The sequence below is a fragment of the Mustelus asterias genome, chromosome 6 (assembly GCF_964213995.1).
Source record: "Mustelus asterias chromosome 6, sMusAst1.hap1.1, whole genome shotgun sequence".
NCBI lineage: Eukaryota > Metazoa > Chordata > Chondrichthyes > Carcharhiniformes > Triakidae > Mustelus > Mustelus asterias.
The window spans coordinates 112000366-112019943 of NC_135806.1; the positions used below are offsets into that span (position 1 = coordinate 112000366).

General features: G+C 40.5%; 1 protein-coding gene across 1 annotated transcript in view; it reads left to right on the forward strand.

Annotated features, from left to right (window-relative positions):
- Positions 1-19578, forward strand: part of iqgap2 (IQ motif containing GTPase activating protein 2) — a 354173-nt gene that overhangs the window by 232116 nt on the left and 102479 nt on the right. Inside the window, exons 14-18 of the mRNA XM_078214942.1 lie at positions 2835-2959; positions 4607-4770; positions 13320-13410; positions 16618-16785; positions 18806-18948. Of these exons, the coding sequence (XP_078071068.1) occupies positions 2835-2959; positions 4607-4770; positions 13320-13410; positions 16618-16785; positions 18806-18948 (691 nt within the window). The remainder of the gene's footprint in view (positions 1-2834; positions 2960-4606; positions 4771-13319; positions 13411-16617; positions 16786-18805; positions 18949-19578) is intronic.

Consider the following 19578-nt stretch of genomic DNA (forward strand, 5'->3'; position numbering starts at 1 on the left):
AACAGGGGTGGAAAATCCTCCCTCCCTCGCAACTTGTCCTTGTACTCTGGCTGATCTGATTGTAACCTCAAATCTGCATCTCGTCTGTCCCTGATAACTTAACTTATCACCCCCTTGCTTACCACGAATCTATCCATCTCTGCCCTAAAAACGTTCAAAGTCTTTGCTTCCACCATCTCTTCAGGAAGAGAGAACCAAAGACCCACGACTCTTAGTGAAAAAAAAACATCTCATATCCGTTTTAAATGGACGATCACTTATTTTTAAACAGTGAGCTTTAGTTCTAGATTCTCCCAGAAGAGGAAACATCTTTTCCAAATTCACACTGTCGAGACCACTCAGGATCTTGGTATGTTGCAATCAAATTGCCTCTTACTCTTTGAAACTCCAGCGGATACAAGTCTAGGCTGTCCAACCTTTCTTCTTAAGACAACCCACCCATTCCAGGTATTCATCTGGTAAACCTTCTCTGAACTGCTTCCAATGCATTTATGCCCTTTCTTAAATAAGGTGACCAATACTCTACACACTACCCCAAATGTGGTCTCACAAGTGCCCTGTATACTGAAGCATAACCCCTCTATTTTTGCATTCAACTCCCCTCACAATAAGGGGAATTGCCAAAATGGACCATTTCACATTTTTCTCTCGTACTCCATTTGCCATATCTTTGCCCCCTCACTTAACTTATCTGTATACTTTTGTAGCTTTTATATGTCCTCTTCAGAACTTACTTTCCTACCAATTTTTGCCAAATTTGCTATTGACACAACCATCCCTTCAATCCTTCATCGAAGTCATTTATATAAATTGTAAACAGTTGAGGTCCAGGCACTGATCTCTGTGGCACACCATTCATTCCAACTTGCCAACCAGAAAAAAAGATCAATTTATGCCTACTAGGTAGGTAACAACTGCTAGGTAACAACTTTCTATCCATGCCAATATGTTACCTCTACTCCTCTCCCAATAGCATAAGTTTTCTCTTGAATATTTTTACTGCTGGGAAATCAACACAACTCCTTCACACTGTGGTGAATGTAGAGCTCTGTGTAAGTTCCTTATTTTCCTATTAATATTTGAAGTCCTTGTGGCTGTCAAGGGGGAAATTATTTAAAACTATGAGCTAATAACTGCGTGACTTATTTCATATGCAGAACAGTACGATGCTGTTAGTTCCTTTTAAGCATTCTTCCTGCTGGCTATTTATATTATTCTGGATGAATCTTGTGCCTAAGCTTGAAATATGTTGTACTGCCATTTAACACAATGGCTGGAATTCTCCAGCCGTTTGCTCTCCCCACCACCGCTGCAAGTGAGGAAGGAGCATTTGGCACTCAGCCAAATCTTCATTCACTGCAATCGGACCAGAGAATCCCGTCGGAGTGAACGGCTGGAAAATTCCGGCCAATGACTCTAAAACACTGTTTCTTCCATATTATACGCTGCTATTTATTCTCTGAGCTTGTGTGTTGTTTCAGAATGGGTGAAAGCCAACATCAAACATATTATTCAAAAACCTTCAAAGATGCACTGAAACAAAGGCAATCTTTCATAACTGCATCAGATGAGGGCACATTGACAGGACTTCCCCACACCAATCCCCACATTTGCTCTTCACTAATTAAACTTGCGCATCTCGTCTTATTGTCATGTGTTAATTTGAAGCGATAGTCCAGATTTACTTTACAGTTTATCTTATAATACATGTGATTGATTTTTAAAAAGCCACGGAGCGATTTTGATTTCCCAGCAGTAAGCAGGCGGGAGACGGATGTAATTAAAATTTGGTCAACTGGAGGAGACAACAGAGGCCTGGTTCCTGTTTAATCTAGTTAACATGGATAGTCTGCCAACTAGGCCTAGAGTACTCAGAGACAGGGACATGGCGAGCAAGCCACATACTTGTGGCTACAAAAGTAAACGAGAGGTTAGGAATCCTGCTGCAAGTAACCTGACTTCTAACACTCGAGAAGCATGTCACCATCCAGGAAATAGCTGTCCACCTAATTGGCACCCCATCCACAAACATTCACTCCCTCCACCACTGATGCAGTGTGTGCCATCTACAAGATGTACTGTAGGAACTCACCAAAGCTCCTTAGGCAGCACATTCCAAACCCAAAACCATTACTATCTAGAAAGGCAATGGTGGCAGACACATAGGAACACTACCATCTTGAAGCTCACCTCTCCAAGCCACTCACTATCCTGGCTGGGAAATGTATCGCTGTTTATTCACTCTTGCTCTGTCAAAATGCTGAAATTTCCTCCCTAACAGCTCTGTGGGTGTATCTACACCACATGGACTGTAGCAATTAAAGAAGCAGCTCACCATCATCTTCTGAATGGCAACTCAGAATGGACAATGAATGCTGGCCTGGCCAGCATCCCACGAATTATTTTTTTAAAAGCTGTAAACCCAGTCTTGCATCCTGTGTATGTGCACTCATCTGATGTGGTTGGTAAATGCATGAATGTTTTTGTTATATATTTAAGTAGTTGCATGATTGCTTTAAGACCAGGTCACATGGTTTGTTGGTGATGTCATTAGGGTGTTTCAGAGGCTCCTGCTTTTAGTTTCACTTTGTACTCTACAGGCAACATCTCTTTCAATAAATTCATTGTGTGTTACTTTGAACCTACGTGTACAAACCACATACTTTGCTTTTTGTTTGAAACCCACAACCGCTACCTAACACAATTAGGAGATTGAAGTTTTCACACGTGTTTATTTATTTTCTGTCCTGGCTGAGACTTGAAAGATGTATAAAATGAGTTCCCAAGCGCTGGTGCTATCGGGCTTTTCAGATTCTGTGTTCTTTTTCTCTCAGGTATGCGGACATGCTGGTACTAATGAAGGCGGAAACTGCAGACCAAGGACTGCAGTACTTAAGTTGGAATGACATTCAGCACTGTATTGAAGAAGTCAATTTGCAGGTTCAGGAAGAAAGTGAAAGTGAGTTCTGTGTTCTAAAACTGACTTATTTTTGCATAAATGTAGCAAACTACCAATTTTCTCCATGAGCTGAATTGAATTAATTCAAGTGTCTCCACAATGCAGTGGAACTGATTGCATGGGCTAGCTCGCAATTACTGTGAACCTGGCTGTCCAGAAGGTGACGGAGCAGTAGTGTGTGCAGTAATCACTGTGCCTTTAGCGCACCAATTCATTTGTGTGCTGTATGCGTCATAGTTTAAGCAGGAAGAGGTCCACATTATGCAGATGCCATAAAATCTCACCAAATCAAATTGTAATACAAATGATATCTTTAATTTAAAAATATTTTAATTTTAAAATTATATTTTAATTTCAAAATTATATTTTAATTTTAAAATATTTTTAATTTTAAAATTGTATTATTAATGTTAATCATTTCAGTTTAATCTGCAGTAAGTTTCAAACATACTACCAGCCTTTGAAATGCTTTAAGAGCACACAAGTTCTGTTTTGAAATAAATCTCGATGATTACACAAGTTAATTTGATTCCAGCATCCAGTTATTTCCAATCTATTCTTTTTCCATGAAGATCTCCGGGACAATTTCGAAGTCTAAGCCTGTCTTTGAATGTAAATTTACGCAATCATTTGAAATACTACTTAAATCCTTAAATAAAATTGCAATTATTTCCTTAACTTTTCAACTGAAAAGCCATCACCCTGACTGTAGTATGTTTTTTCATATTCCATGAAGTTGCACATAACTGAACTCTTCACTGAAAGATTAGTTATTGCATCCTCACGACAAGGTCATCAATTAATAATCTGTACGCTGATTTCCATATATACCAGCCCATCTGTATGTTCGTGAATGGTTTCTGCTCATCATCATGTGACTAAACAATTTGTAAGTCTAAAAGCTACATTGGACGGCGGTTTTCAAATAGTAAATTTACAGCACTAAGAATATTTTGCGCAGTGCCCTTTTATTGCCAGCGTTCCCTGCATTATGGATTTTTTTCATTCCATTATCAGAATGTTATTGAGGATTACTTACTTTTAAGGTTACTAATTTTCTACCCTTTGACTTCTGGGAGTATGGTTGTGTGGCTGTTCCTGCTGTACTCACCACCCCCTTAACTGTTCCCATTTTTTGTGAATCTGAATAAACTTGTTGGCGGTCTGTTTGACAATGACGTGCGAATTACTGCTGAACACCACCCTTTGCACACAATTCATGGCCATTTTTTTAGTTCGTGTTGCTAATAGTAATTGGAAATAAAAACACTAGCTCCCTCACTTCTGTCCAACTGGGGACATCAAGGTTATATTGCAGTGTTATTTTTGCCACACTGACTGAGATTGGTTAACTGGGAGTTGACTCTTATGGGTTAGCATGCTGATTTCACGAACTTGGAGAGTTATAATTCTAGTTTTATTTGTGTAAATTCTAATTGCGTTTGGGGGTTAAGGTTTTTCAAGGAATTAACAAGACTATACCCATGACAGTTAAGTTAATTATCTGTAGGTAAGTAAAACTAGTGGAGTTTGAATTGTAAATCTTTTTAGCAAAGAGACATACCACAACACTATATTGCCATTTATCATTGTTGCCATCAGTTTATTTGTTGTTAGTTGATATTTGTCTTTGCGTTCCTGCTACAGAGGTCATCGCAGCTGATCTTATAAATGATGTAATAGATGAGGAAAATCCCAGTAAAACACTGGAAGCATTATTGATGCCAACTGCTAAACTACAGGGAGTGAAGCCCACAATAGCCCGCCACTATCAAGATGTTCTATGGAACACTAAGCAGCAGAAGTGCAAGGTGAGCTTCATAAAATGTCTGCTTATTTTGTTAATATTTAGGCTTACATTAACACTGCAATGAAGTTACTGTGAAAATCTCCTAGTCAACATACTCCAACACCTGTTTGGGTACACGGAGGAAGAATTTAGCATGGCCAAAGCACCTAACCAGCACATCTTTTGGACTGTGGGAGGAAACCGGACCACCCGGAGCAAATACACGCAGACATAGGGAGAACACGCAGACTCCCCACAAACAGTCACCCAAGCCAGGAATGGAACCCTTGTCCCTGGTGCTGTGAGACAGCAGTGCTAACCACAGTGCCACTGTTTATTGTCACATGTATTAGTATATAGCGAAAAGTATTGTTTCTTGTGTGCTATGCAGACAATGCATATCACACATAAAGAAAGGGAGTGTGCAGAATATAGTGTTATAGTCATAGCTAGGGTGTAGAGAAAGATCAATTTAATGTGAGGTAGGTCCATTCAAAAGTCTGGTGGCAGTTGGTACATGTCCTCAGACTTTTGTATCTTTTTCCTGACGAACGAAGGTAGAAGAGAGAATGTCCGGGGTGCGCGGGGTCTTTAATTTTGCTGGCTGCATTTCCGAGGCAGCGGGAAGTGTAGACGATGTCAATGGGTGGGAGACTGGTTTGAGTGATGGACTGGGCTTCATTCGCGACCCTTTATATTGTAATTGCAAAAGTAATAGAAATGCTACTTTGGAGGTCAATTGTGGGCATATTTAGTTCAAACTTTATGAAACAATAATGAATGTTACCTGCCCAAAGAAAATGTTTTGATTTCCGGTCTGAATTTTCCAGTCGTCCCAAGGATCCATTTTGGAATTGTTTGGCGCAGTGCTACACTATTATAAAGGTGATGAACTATCTGAATGTTCATATCTCTATTGGGACAAGCCTAGATTGTTTTCAACATGTTTTCAACTTGGACGGGTTCATGGATGAGAGGGGTGTGGAGGGATATGGTCCAAGTGCAGGTCAGTGGGACTAGGCATAAAATCGTTCGGCATAGACAAGAAGGGCCAAAAGGCCTGTTTCTGAGCTGTAATTTTCTATGGTTTCTATGTCTGTTTTGTGAAGCACAATCTACAAAGTGGAAACTCTTGCAAACCAGTTGAATTCTGAAGCTAATTTATATGGAAAGTTTTTTTAAAAAAATGTCAGCATTTATCACTTTCAACGTGATATTTGCTTGCATGGACTAACTTGACAGAATGGTTGCCAACTATTGCAAACATATGCTTGAGCAAATGAAGGGGATGTTTCCTCCGAAATTCAAGCCCTTGTTCCATATGTATAAATACCTTGGCCCAGAATTTAGAATTAAGAATGACGAAGCTGTCTGTGCTCGTCCCTTTCCCTAGGCAACATTGACAAGTATCTGCCTTGCATCGTTAAACCTGGAAATCAGAACTAATCATAGAATCCCTACAGTGCAGAAGGAGGCTGTTTGGCCCATCGAGTCTGTACCGACCACAATCCCACTCAGGCCCTATTTCCGTAACCCCTCATATTTACCTTGCTAATTCCCCCTCACGCTAGGGTTAATTTAGCATGGCCAATCAACCTAACCCACACATCTTTGGACTTGATGTCAGAGATGCACTGCTCCTGCAATGTTGTGGTCTTCACAAATGAACTCAACATAGAAATCATTGTTAAGGTGTGTACTTAAACAAATTGCCCACTATCCTCACCATAAGACCAATGGAAAAACTTGAGCCTTGTTCTTAAGAAGTAACTGGGTTTTTATTGGTGCAACATGTCATAATTATTGCTGAACAACCCCTCTGGCCCTGAAGAAATAAGTTTACAACTCTGGAGCAACATTCCCTCTGAACAAAGTTAAAAGGTTGCAGATCTTTTTAAAACCTAAAATCTGTGTTTTTAAAAAAAGAAATGTTTTCCAATTTAAATTTCTCAGCGTGTGGCCCCAATCTTTATTTCATTTCCTGCAAAATGGTTTTAAATGCATATTCCTAGTTTTTCTGTCTGTGAGGATTCTTCACGATGGTTGGTTGCTTAGCTTTCCTGCATCATCCTCCTGGATGCCAGAGCTCACCTCTAGAAGATACCAAATTCAAATTGATGTTGGAAAAGAGCCTGCACTGTACAGATGAACGGAAAGTGCTACATCTTTGCTGCTGTCTACAAAATTATTCTACACTGTTGTTCTCCAAGTCCTCTGTTAGACTTCTTAAAAACAATCGATACGAAAGTATTACCAAACTCATCGGGTTGAGACGAATGTGTCATAAAATATTGTAATTTCTTAGCACTGAGGATTTGTTGGATTTTGCACTGTGGAAAAGTAGTGTTATTAATTTAATTACCAGTAGAGGTCATAATACACCCAGTGAAACTTTCCAACATGCATTGTAATCTCTTGTTACATAAGGATTAACACTTATGATGCCATCATTACTGTTTCCTCCCTCCTGCTCATCAATCCCACATTACACCAGTTTAAATCTGAAGAAAGCTGATGAGATGTGACAGCTGGGTGGAGTTGATTGCATTGTTGCCTTTGAGCCAGCGTTATAGTTCTGAGCCCCATTCTCACCACCTCACCTGGACTTTTAACACATTCTGGGCTGAAACTGTGGTACCACCTGTAGTGAGTGAAACACCTAACCCATGAGTTGCACCACCCTGTGTGGCGTGGTTGAGACCTGAGTGGAGAACTCAACAGCCTGCAATTGCTTTTGGAACTCATTTGCATGGGGCACCTATGTTTCTGGGTGACCTTGAAGAGGTGGAATTAGATTTGGGAGATGTGCGGGCAGGCAGGCCCTGATGGTTGGAAGGGGGTTGGAGGTGCAAAAGACTGGCAGCCATTGCTCTCCCCCCTGCCAGCCCACTGGAATGCATCACGTTTCACTGGATGGTCTCCCCATCGGTGAGCCTGCCCACTTGAGTGGCTCAATTGGGCTCCTGGTGAGTGGCTGATCTGTTAATTTTCCCACCGCTGGCAAAATGGCATGGCAGTGGGAAGATCTTGGACCTACCGCTATAGCCTTCCTGTACTTTTCTTACCAGCCTCCCTCCTCCCACCTGTCACCAAAGGACTGGCAAAATTCAGCCTTGAGAGTTTGTACTGTATAATAATTCTGACCTTTTGTGTAGCTTGGTTATGAATTCTACATTTTTAAAAATCCAGAGCACTTCAAGGATCATATGCTGTTGATTTAAAACTTAATAATTCTGAGCCTCAATACCACCTCCAGTGTGTCAGCACAGCCTTTGGTCACTTATGGGAGAGAGTGAGGGTCAGGACCTCCGATGCGGCACCAATCTTATGGCCTACAGAGTAGTCATGACATCCACCCTCCTATATGGCTCAGAGATGTGGACTGGCAAGAAACCCAACACCATCCAGGACAAAGCAGTCCGCTTGATTGCTACCCCTCCCACAAACATTCATTCCTTCCACCACCAACTAACTGTGGCAGCCGTATGTGCCATCTACAAGATGCACTACAGGAACTCCCTAAGATTCCTTAAGCAGCACCTCCCAAACCCACGACCCCTACCATCTAGAAGGGCAAGAGTAGCAGATACCAGCTAGTGCCACCAAATGAAGGTACTTCAAGCCACTCACCATCCTGACTTGGAAGTATATTTCCATTCCATCACTGTCGCTGAATCAAAATCGTGGAATTCCCTCCGTTACAACGCTGTGGGTGTACCTATACCTCGGACTGCAGCGGTTCAAGAAGGCAGCTCACCACCACCTTCTCAAGGGCAACTAGGGTTGGGCAATAAATGTTGGCTAGCCAGCGACATCCACATGCTGTAAATGAATTTTTTTAAATGTACAACAGGCACCTCAAAACCCTTGAGAAATACGACCAGCACTGCCTCCACAAGATCCTGCAAATCCATTGGCTTGATAGGTGCACCAACATCAGCATTCTCGCTCAAGCCAACATCCCCAGCATCGAAGTAGCATGCCTAAAGCAATTCCTCCACTCGGAGCTTTGACATGGCAAACGAGCCCCTGCAAGCCAGAGGAAACATTCAAGGTCACCCTCAAAACTTCCTTAGAAAGTGCAACATCCCCACAGACACCTGTGAATCCCTGGCCCAAGACTGATCAAAGTGCAGGAAAAGCATCTGGGAACGAGCTGAACACCTTGAGTTTCATCGAGTGCAAGCCGAAGCCAAGCGTCGACAGTGAAAGGCGTATGTGGCTACCAGAGCACCCCACCCACCCACTTTCTAATCACCATCTGCCCCACCTGTGACAGAGGCTGTAGGTCATGTATTGGCCTCATCAGTCACCTGAGAACTCACTTTGTTTCCATGTTCAAATGCAGCAAGATCTGGACAATATCCAGGCTTGGGCTGACAAGTGGCAAGTAACATTCACAACACACACATGCCAGGCAATGACCATCACCAATAAGAGACACTCTAACCACCGCCCTTGACATTCAATGGTGTTACCATCACTAAATCCCCCACTGTCAACATCCTTGGGGTTACCATTGACCAGAAATTCAACTGGACTCCCCACATAAACACCGTGGTTAGAGGCTAGGAATGATGGCACAGTGGTTAGCACTGCTGCCTCACAGCACCAGGGACCCGGGTTCAATTCCCGGCTTGGGTCATTGTCTGTGTGGAGTCTGCAAGCTCTCCACTGTCTGTGTGGGTTTCCTCCTGGGTGCTCAAGTTTCATCCCATAGTCCGAAAGACGTGCTGGTTAGGTGCATTGACCATGCTAAATTCTCCCTCAATGTACCCGAACAGGTGCCAAAGTGTGGTGACTAGGGGACTTTCACAGTAACTTCATTGCAGTGTAAATGTAAATCTACTTGTGATACTAATAAATAAACTTTAAACATTGAATACTGTGGCGAGTAACTCGCCTCTTGACTCCCCAAAGCCTGTGCATCATCTACAAGGCACCAGTCAGGAGTGTGATGGAATATTCCCCACTTGCCTGGATGGGTGCAGCTCCTACAACACTGAAGAAGCTTGACACCATCCAGGACAAAGCAGCCTGCTTGATTGGCACCACATCCACTCCCTCCACCACCGACATTCAGTAGTAGCACTGTGTACTATCTACAGGATGCATTGCATCAATTCATGAAAGATCCTGAGACAGCACCTTCCAAACCCATGACTACTTCCATCTAGAAGAACAAGGCCAGCAGATATATGGGAACACCTCCACCTGTAAGTTCACCTCCAAGCTACTCTCCATCCTTCACATTCACTGGGCCAGTATCCTGGAATGCCCTCCCTCACGGCATTGTGGGTCAACCCACAGCACGTGGACTGCAGCGATTCAAGAAGGCAGCTCACCACCACCCCCTCGAGGGCAATCAGGGATAGGCAATAGATGCTGGCCAGCCAACGACGCCCATGTCCCACAAATGAATTAAAAAATGCAAGTCATCCTCAACCCTGAGGGACTGTCTGAGTAATAATTCTGCATTATTAACGCAGCTCCGAAGCAAATACTAAAATGTTTCTCTTGCTGTGAGGCAACATGCACAAGGCACACATACATTTAAAGCACAAAGCAATTTAAAGGGGCTGTGCATTCAACAAGAAAAAATTAGAGGGAACATTGATAGTGGATACAATATTTTTCTCCTTTTTTCCCCCCTCTTGTTCAATGGATCACTTCTGGGTGTGGTTCCCTGGCTCTGATGATTTTATGTGTAATACTGAATTACTGGCTAATAGAATGTGGTGGTTATAATTAAATCTGTTCCTGTCTTCATCCATTGCTCAAATCAAATCAGAATTCTGGCTAGCAACCATAAGACTTACTTTAAACTCACTTTCTACTTACTGAGTATTGTTTGAACAATAGTTTAAAAAAAAAGAAACTATTCTAATTTCTAACATCATTATTTCAGTTTCAAATAAGCAACAGCCCTCTTAGACTCAAATGCCACTTTAAATACAATTAGCAAACCCAGGCATACTTGCTATAATCGGTGTTAACAGCCTTGAAGCTTTCAGAGAGGATTTGATTTTCAGAGCAGTTTGCAGACTTCTGTCTTTGATCAATCCCAGCCAGAAACTGAGCAGAAAGCTATTTCGTTAATGAGTTAAGTATCATATGGCCCTGTAAACTAAAACCCCAGCTTCTATTCCTTTAATCAAAAAATCCAGAGACCTTTTTTTTGTAAACAAGAGTCCATTAACTCTCTCCTAAGTAAACATTATGTGGCTAAAATGAGTAATTATCCTGCTTTCCCAGCATCTGAGCCGTATTCCTTCCAGACATAAGTGTAGTGTCATTACATCTGGTTTAGTCTGAGACAACTAGCAGGCAGATAGGAATGGAGTCAGTCGCTATGGATTGGTATTTGGAGTGGGGGATGGGGGAAACTGAAGACAGTGGCTTCAGTCTTCCCAGTACCTAACTGAAGAAAATTCCTGCAGATCCAATACTGGATCTCAGGTGAACAGTCTGATAATTTACCAACAGAGTCTAGATAGCAGGTGATGAGATAGAGTTGGTTGTCATTCACTCTTCTGTGAAAACTAATGCTGTGCTTTTAGATGTTGCTGTGGGATGGCAAGTCAATAGGAGGGGGCCAAGCATAGATACTTGGGGGATACAATAGGCAACTGTGGAAGTGGGAATAGAAGCTATAGCATGTGATATTTTGGTTATGTTAGCTAGGTAAAAATGGAATTGGGCAAGTGCAGTTCCACCCAGTTAAGTGAGTAGAGAGGCATTGGAGGAGGATGGTGTGGTTAGTTGTGCCAAAGACTGCAGGTGGGTTGAAGGATGGTACCTTCAGAACTTCCTACCTTCCCCTCAGACTATTGTAACTACATGGCATATTTTTACCCTGAATATTCAATACTTTTGAAATAGTGTTGTACCTTGAAAATTATATTACTATGAAGAGAAAATATGATGGCTAGATTCAATGGTAATATCATTGAATTAGCAGAGACCCAGCCTAATGGTCTGGGACATGGGCTCAAATCCCACTACAACAGCTGGTGAAATTTGAATTCAATAAATTAATCTAGAATTGAAAGCTATTCTCTATATTGGTGATCATAAAACCATCACCAATTGTCATAAAAATCCATCCAGTTCACTGATGTCCTATAAAGAATTAAATCTGCCCAGTCTGGTCTACATCTGACTCCAGATCCACTGCAATGTGGTTGACTCTTAACTCTCTAAATTGGCTGATTAAGCCACTCATTTCAAGGGCATATATGGGTGGGCAACAAATGCTAACCTTGACTGTGACACCTGCATCCCATGAAAAAATACCTTTTCAAGATAAAGGCTGAAACAGGCAATGGACACTGTGCTGAAGTTCTGCATTTTGGAAACAATTGCACTTTGTCCTTTGTATCATGAAGGGGAGTGAGCTTCATGTTTCAGTGATTGACTTTTAGCAGTCAATTGGACCACATATCCAAGATGTTTGCTCAAGATAGTTCCAAACATCATTTATATAAAGAGACTCCAGTGCCTTCCTTCATGTTATATTCTTTCGTTCTGAAGAGGCAGTATCACCATACCTGCGAAGATGCTCTTAGGTTTGGAAGCCTAGGAATTGTTTAGGTTTGGAAAAAGATTAGCAAGCAACGAGTGATTAAATAAATATTCATTTGTAATGTAACTCTTAACTCATGGTGAACTTTGATTTTGACTTTCATTTATATTGGCAAGTGTTTAATTCAAATTCCAGGAGACCAGTGTCTATTGTTCTGGCTTTCTCACTTTACACTCCTCCTGTTTCACCAATAGATCTTGGGTGCTGGTACCAGGGGCGTAATTTTCCATCCATTCACGCTGGCGGGATTTTCCGTTCCCACTGCAGTGAATGGAGATTTGGCTGAGCGCCAAATTCTCCATCTTCACTCGCAGGAGAGTGGGACGTGAACGGCCGGAAAATTCTGGCCAGATCTCACTTAAAACTGTGGCTTAATTTCAGGGACTCTCTGCCCTGTGCTTGGAAGTGGAATTTGTGATCTGGAAAGTTGTTGAGCTCGGGAATTCTAACCCGCAATGCACAATAGAGTCCTCTCTGGTAACGAGTGACAACTCAGATAAGGCAGGAGTCAGAAAAATTCTTGCAGCCAAGAGGAACAATAAAGAAAATCTCATGGAGCAAAGCCATCGTGTTGTCGCACACTCCTCCTATATTTTAAACTGCATTGAGGGAAGTCATACGGATAACAAATTTCTATTTTTAATTGCATATGTTGTGTTTCAATCGTTTAAAACATTTCAGATGCTTAATGAACCCAGAACTACTACATGGTATACTTATATTATTCCAATATCTTTAAATGATTCTTATTTTGTTTTATTGTCAGTCATTGCGAAAATTGTAATTTGCGTTAAGCTTATAATTTAGATCTGAGAAGTTGCTATAATGATGTTTCCATGTCTTTGCGTTTGGTTTCCTCAGTTAATGGCTCATATTGTCTCTGCCATCTTTTTCTCTGAATTTTCCCACATTACTAATTTTATGTTTTTAATCTGGTTATATTTGGAGAGTAACATCTGAACTTTACCTGCATTTTTAAACTGAAGGTGTCTCAGGATGACTCAGCAGTGTTGTGGTTGGATGAGATACAGGACGCGATCACTTCAGCAAATGAGGATACTGATGAAGCTCATTGCAGTAAGTAAAGGATGACAGTTGGTTTAGGTTGAGCACAATTTGAAACAAAAATATTCTAAATTTGATTACGATTTACATCAAACAAACTCTGACTATGTAACTAGAGTATTCAATACCGAGTCCAGATGTTGACATCGTTTCTGGAGCATTTCTCATTGGAGGAATTTGCTAGATTCACGGGAAATGGAGTGAGGAGAATATGGGTAGGGAGCACAAATTGACTGGAAATAGTTCCCTTTTCACACAACGAAGTGGCATATCTGACAGGGACGCAAAAGAGCTGGGCATTGACCAAGGAGGACAGTTTAGAAAGGTGCTGGGCTGGAACAATATATTGTAATAATGGAAAATTTGAGAAAGGATTAGCCAAATAAATTGGTTATCTCTGATGTCAGGAAAGTAGTTCTAATGTCTCAAAAGAAACGCATCACAATTGTAATATTACTGTGGGCTTGCACTACTAAGGAAATTGCTTAAAAGATGCATTTTCATGTTGGCAGTGACAAATAATGTTCCCCAAGGATTGATACTGTTGCTGGAATTTTACTGCCTGTCTGCCATGGGAATCGGAGTGGGTGAGGGGCGGAGAATGGGAAGGTCCATTGACCTCGGGCAGGATTTTCCGGTCTCTGGTCGAGTGAGGCCATAAAATCCAGCCCAGTGAGTCAGCTTTTTATGTACGGGTTACTTGGATTTGGGACTAGAGGAAAGTAATCTAAATTTGCAGATGTTAAGAGAGCTTACACTGTGAATAATGGAGGGATGGAGCAGGTAATCAGGAAATTGCCAAGAAGCATAAATATAGTGAGTGGGCAAATGGTGGCACATTCTGTTTAACTGAATATGCCACAAGATTCGTCTACAAGTGCAAGCTAAATGGGGAAGCTTATATGAACAAAGGGGTTTGGGAATCTAAATATATTGTGCATTTAAAGATAGCTGGTGTGCACAACAAACAACCAAAAGATTAATGGAATAATTAAGGAATGCAAAAAACAGGAAGCACTAATACAGTTATAAAGAAAACTAAATTAAACTCCATTTGGAATATTGTGTTCAGTTTTGGACATCCAACAGTATGTATCTGCTTCTCTTGGAAAAAATCCAATGATGTTTCACCAGGTTGATACAAGAGATGAAGTAGTTAAATAATGATGAGAGACTAGATACATTTACATTACAAAAGCAAAATACTTGCAGGTTGGAAACCTGAAGTTTAAAAAAAAGAGAAATTGCTTGAAATACTTAGTGGTTTTTTAAAAAAGGGTGGCATGGACAAGTTGGGCCAAAGGGCCTGTTTCCATGCTGTAAACCTCTATGACTATGACTCTGCTCAGCAGGTCTGGAAGAGAAATAGAGTTATAATTTCAGGTTGCTGGCCTTTAATCAAAACTAAATTTATAGTGCTTGAAATGAGGAGTTTACCAATGATCTGATTTGAGGTAATAATTTATTCAAGTGATTGAAAGTGTGGATTCAGATTATTCCTTTGTGTAGTAGAAAAGTTAAAAGTAAAAGGGACTTGATGCCTGGACTCCAAATTAAGAAAAGAAGCCCTCAGAAGTTGTGAGAATGTGCAACATTGTTCCCCCGAAAGCCCCACATTCTCAAGTCAATTGAAGTATTTAAAACGTTAGAAATTTACTTGCAAAACAAGGTGGCAATTTTCCTAAAGTACAGCTTCTAACGATGTCTGCCCTTTATTGGACCTGTCCTTGCATGTTTCAGCATGACAAGTTGCAGAAAGTGCAAGCCGGGCATCAGGGACCTAAATGAACGGGGAAAACAATTACATATCTCCCTAATCAATCAGATTGAAGAATTGTGAAATTCATAGTGCAAAGGAATAATAATTTAGAGTGGGTGAATTCAATGTCAAATCCGGTAAAGAAAAAGAAATAGCGAGGGAAAGAAAATTGGACTAAGAAACAGGATTTTTTTTAATGCAGCACTTGTGAAATCTGTAAGTTAAAACATAAAGGATTGATTTGTTACATTTGTAATAGTGATTTTTCTGAGATGGAGAGGTTGACAATAATTACTATTCATCCTGTCATTAAGTGATGTTTAGACAGGAAAGCAGAAGACTTACCTTTTAGCGGCGAGTTTAGTTTATACCCAGCAAATACAGCAACTTAATACACCATTTAATCTGTTGTAATAGTGGGACAGACTGAGATGTGCTATTTTCACAAAGTTAGTGGTGGAATGGCAGAACTCGGAATTCAATTTTTGAATACGTGAGTTTAATTGTGCATCTGTCCCTTACCCGGTGTTGCTGTTATCATCTGCACATAAATAATAGCTAGCACCATTAGCCTCACTGTTACGTAGGGAGAAAAATATTGGCCAGTGTTATTGAGCAATATGAAGCAAAGGCAGATTAAGGTGATAGAGTTTCCTAGACTAAGAATAGAAAAGAATGCTCAATGGGCCTAAGGATCTAGTCCTGATCCAGTGAATGAATGAATAATCAATTATGACTGTTACAAACCTATTTATTGACCAGAGCAATGGCACTTGTTGCTGCCATCAAAGAAAACTGCCCAGAAAGATCTAGCGATCTCTGCAGCATATATTTTCCCTTTCCCAATGTTAGTTTGAATCTGCAGCAAGTCAAGCAGATCCCCAAGCATCCAGCAGCAGTAATACCATCAAGCAGGTAAACAGCCAATCGCATTGATGTATGCTCTCGGGCAACAAAACGGGAAGAATGGAATAAGTGATTGGGACATACCAATGAGGTTAAGATAGAAGCTAAAATATCATTTTTTTTTTTAAAATGTGAACTTTATCAACCAAGAAATCTAACATTTCACAAATATAAAATTAGTTTTCCTGGGCCAGTAAGGCCGTCCAGCAGTATTTATGAATTTGGTATGCTGTTTTTAAAAAAACCCAGTTACATTTCATTCAAAAGGCATAACGGAATTTCATAGCAAGATAAATAATGTATAAGGACAAGTTCTTTTCAGTTAAATGATTTATACTTGAAGTCAATCTTCAACCGTGCATTCTATTGGGGCAGTATAGAATCACTGGAAGCCTTTGCATTTCCACATTTAACAGCACAAGTGCAGAATGCTGTGTTGTATCATCATTGCTACTTCAAAACCAGCCCAACGAAAAGAATCAAATGCTACGTCCTTTTATTTTGAGAAGTAAAACATAACTAATGCTTTCCTCTTTCCTTTATTTCTCTTTCAGTGGCTGTTGCAATATCTGATGTTAACTCGGCAATTGAGAAGGGTGACCCACAGCTAACGTTGACTACTCTACAGTCTTCCAACATAACCGTGAGAGGAGTTGTACCAGAATGTGTTGATACATATCAAAACGAACTCTCCGAATTAAAAAAGCAAAGAACTGGAGATGGTATGAAGCACAAGGGATATGTAACAATTTCTCTGTCATTAGATACAACGTCCTTGTGTCGGACCAAGAGGGAAATTAACTCGATGGCACAGAGGCATCGTGACCTGTCTCGGTGATGCAACATTCTTTAGCTCCTGTCACAGCCTTTGTGCTGGGGTGTACGTGCGTGTGCCCAGTTACCCTACCCATTTGGTTTTCATTTGATGCCCATGACTAATAGTTAAGTTAAGACTGGGAATTTCATAAATGATTGACAAGATTCTGTATTCTTCACTGGCGTTCCAAACCATTTACAGCCTAAAAGCCTGTCTTAAACCAAGCCAGTCTCACTGTTGGGACTGTTTACTTATTACCAGTCTGGAAGAAGGATTTAAATGCTGTCACTTATGATTAATACTGTTGCTCCGCAGCACTAGAATTCAAATATAGACCTGCTGACGCAGTCTCATTCTATCTTACTGTTCTCCATTGACAGCACTGAGACCAGTGCAATAGCCATAAATAATTCTGCCTAAAATGAGGAGTCAAAGCAATGTTTCAAGGATAATCTGCGCTACAGCAAACATTCCTAACCTCGCTTATTTATTTCTCATCACAAGCTAAACTATATTTGATTGACACGGCCATGGTGCGTTGGATATCCTGTTGCTTTAAAATTTTCTCTATTTGTGTACATGGACATTATTTCTTCAAGATGATGCACATGAGGCACCTCAATCTCACATGGCACAAATCTGACACCTGTTCATTCAGAACACTTTTCTGCTATAACATATGTTAAGTGTTGTCTAAATGGCAAGAATTGGTGTTCTTGCCTCACTTCTGACAGTCAGCTCTTGTATTCATGTCTTGATCAAGGCTGTTAAGCTTTGGAGCGAAGTGATTACATTTCAAACCTGAACAATGCATGAGTGAGCAGAGGATTAAAGAGCTGAAGTCGCGTGGTGGCACTGTTGCATTTTTGTTGGTGTGCTTGAGCAATCTTCCAAAGAGTTGGGTAGATGCCACCACACTAAAACAACCTGACCAGGGCAGTGGCCAGCTCTAATTCACAGCACTTCAGTCAGGGTTTGTATCAGACCCCAGAATTTTTCTGTAATCAGTGCACCCAGCTACATTTTGAGGTGTGAACTGAATTAATTAGATCCCAAAAGACCATCCGATCAGCACATTTGACTGAATACGCTTGCAACAGACCAGCCTTTCTCTTGCACTCAAGTTGACATTCACCGCGATTGAGAATGAGAATTTCTAGGGGCTTCCATCACCCATTAGTTAGCCAGCTCTCCACTATCATTGTCAACTGGATGAGGTAGGATCACAGAACTTTGTTTTGATAGGTTGGTAGAAGGACCACTTAACTATCTATGGATTACTCCTTTTGGTTTTAGGCAGACAGGTGATAATGTGCATTAGTTTCAGAGCGTGAAATATCATTCCAAGATTGTGAAGCTCCTGTGATGGTTTAGTGTCTTGTTTTGAGAGTGCAGCTGTTTGAGGTACCCTCGAACAGTCAGATTTGTACAACTAGGTATGTTGGTGACAAAGTATATTTAATGTTAGGATGCCAGTGAATTGACCAGCTAAGTGAGAAGATTTTAAAACTCTCATTTTGAAGATACATGGAAATAAAATTCATTCCTAAGGGAAACCAGAAACCTCTCTTTGCTTATCTCTCACATTTTGTTCATTTCTTGAGACCACTGTTGCCATCATTTTTTTTTAAATCCAGTAAAGCAAGAAGAAAAAATATGACTTGCAGCAAGAAAATTAATTTCCTTGAAACCTTCCACATCTGAATGTTTAATTTATAGATTGCTTTCAAACATTGCTTAGATTGGAGTTCAATGAACAAAAGGACTTGTAGCTGTCAGTAACGTGGCAGACAGTGTGCGTTATCTACTCCGTTAGGTTTGAGTTCAGATTCCTACAGGGCTACAGTTCTGAACCTCACCCTTAATAGTAAAGCACAGTTATGAATATTAACATTAAATTGCATATATTTTGTGTTATCGTGTAGGACCAAATGGAAGTGTGTGGGTTATGCATAAGGTAAAAGACAGCTATGAATACTACTACAATTCAGAAACTACTGAGGGCACATGGGACAAACCAGAACATTTTGTACAGAACAACACTCAGCTCAGTAAAGAAGAAATTCAGGTATTGTCAGCAACCTGTGAAAATTGTTACTTTTGTAAGTGTATTGTATCTGCTTTAGTAATTCACCTCGGTATGAATTTTTATGGGTAAAGTCACTGATCTGCATTCCTCATAAAAATGAACCAAATCCAATCTCCACTCACTGGTGTAATTAGGATTTGACTTGATTTGTTTCAATAACTGATGGTTCCAAATTATAAATGTACAATATTCTTCAATGCAATCCTCAAAATGCTGGTTAAAAATCCTGGAATCCCATGTAATAAGCAGACTTTTAATCATTGGCTTAATGTAAAGTAATGATTTGTTTCTGGATGTATTTAGTCGCATTCAGCAGTCCATAATGACATTTCAGTTTTGCACCTTTAATTGCCTCAGTGCATGAGGAGGAGATGGCGAATAGACACTCCCAGAATGAGGGTTATGGAGTACTGGATTGTTGCTAATGATGTGTCTCTCATTCTAACAATTATAAACTCAGTACAACTGAGATCCAGCAAATAAAATATCTCCATCTGATTGTAAGCTGAAAGTGAAATTGTTATGTAATATAGGCTTTAAATGATTTACTGCTGCGACTGAATCACAATGTTTAAGATTTTGATGTAAGGGTCCTTTGCCTTTTTTAAC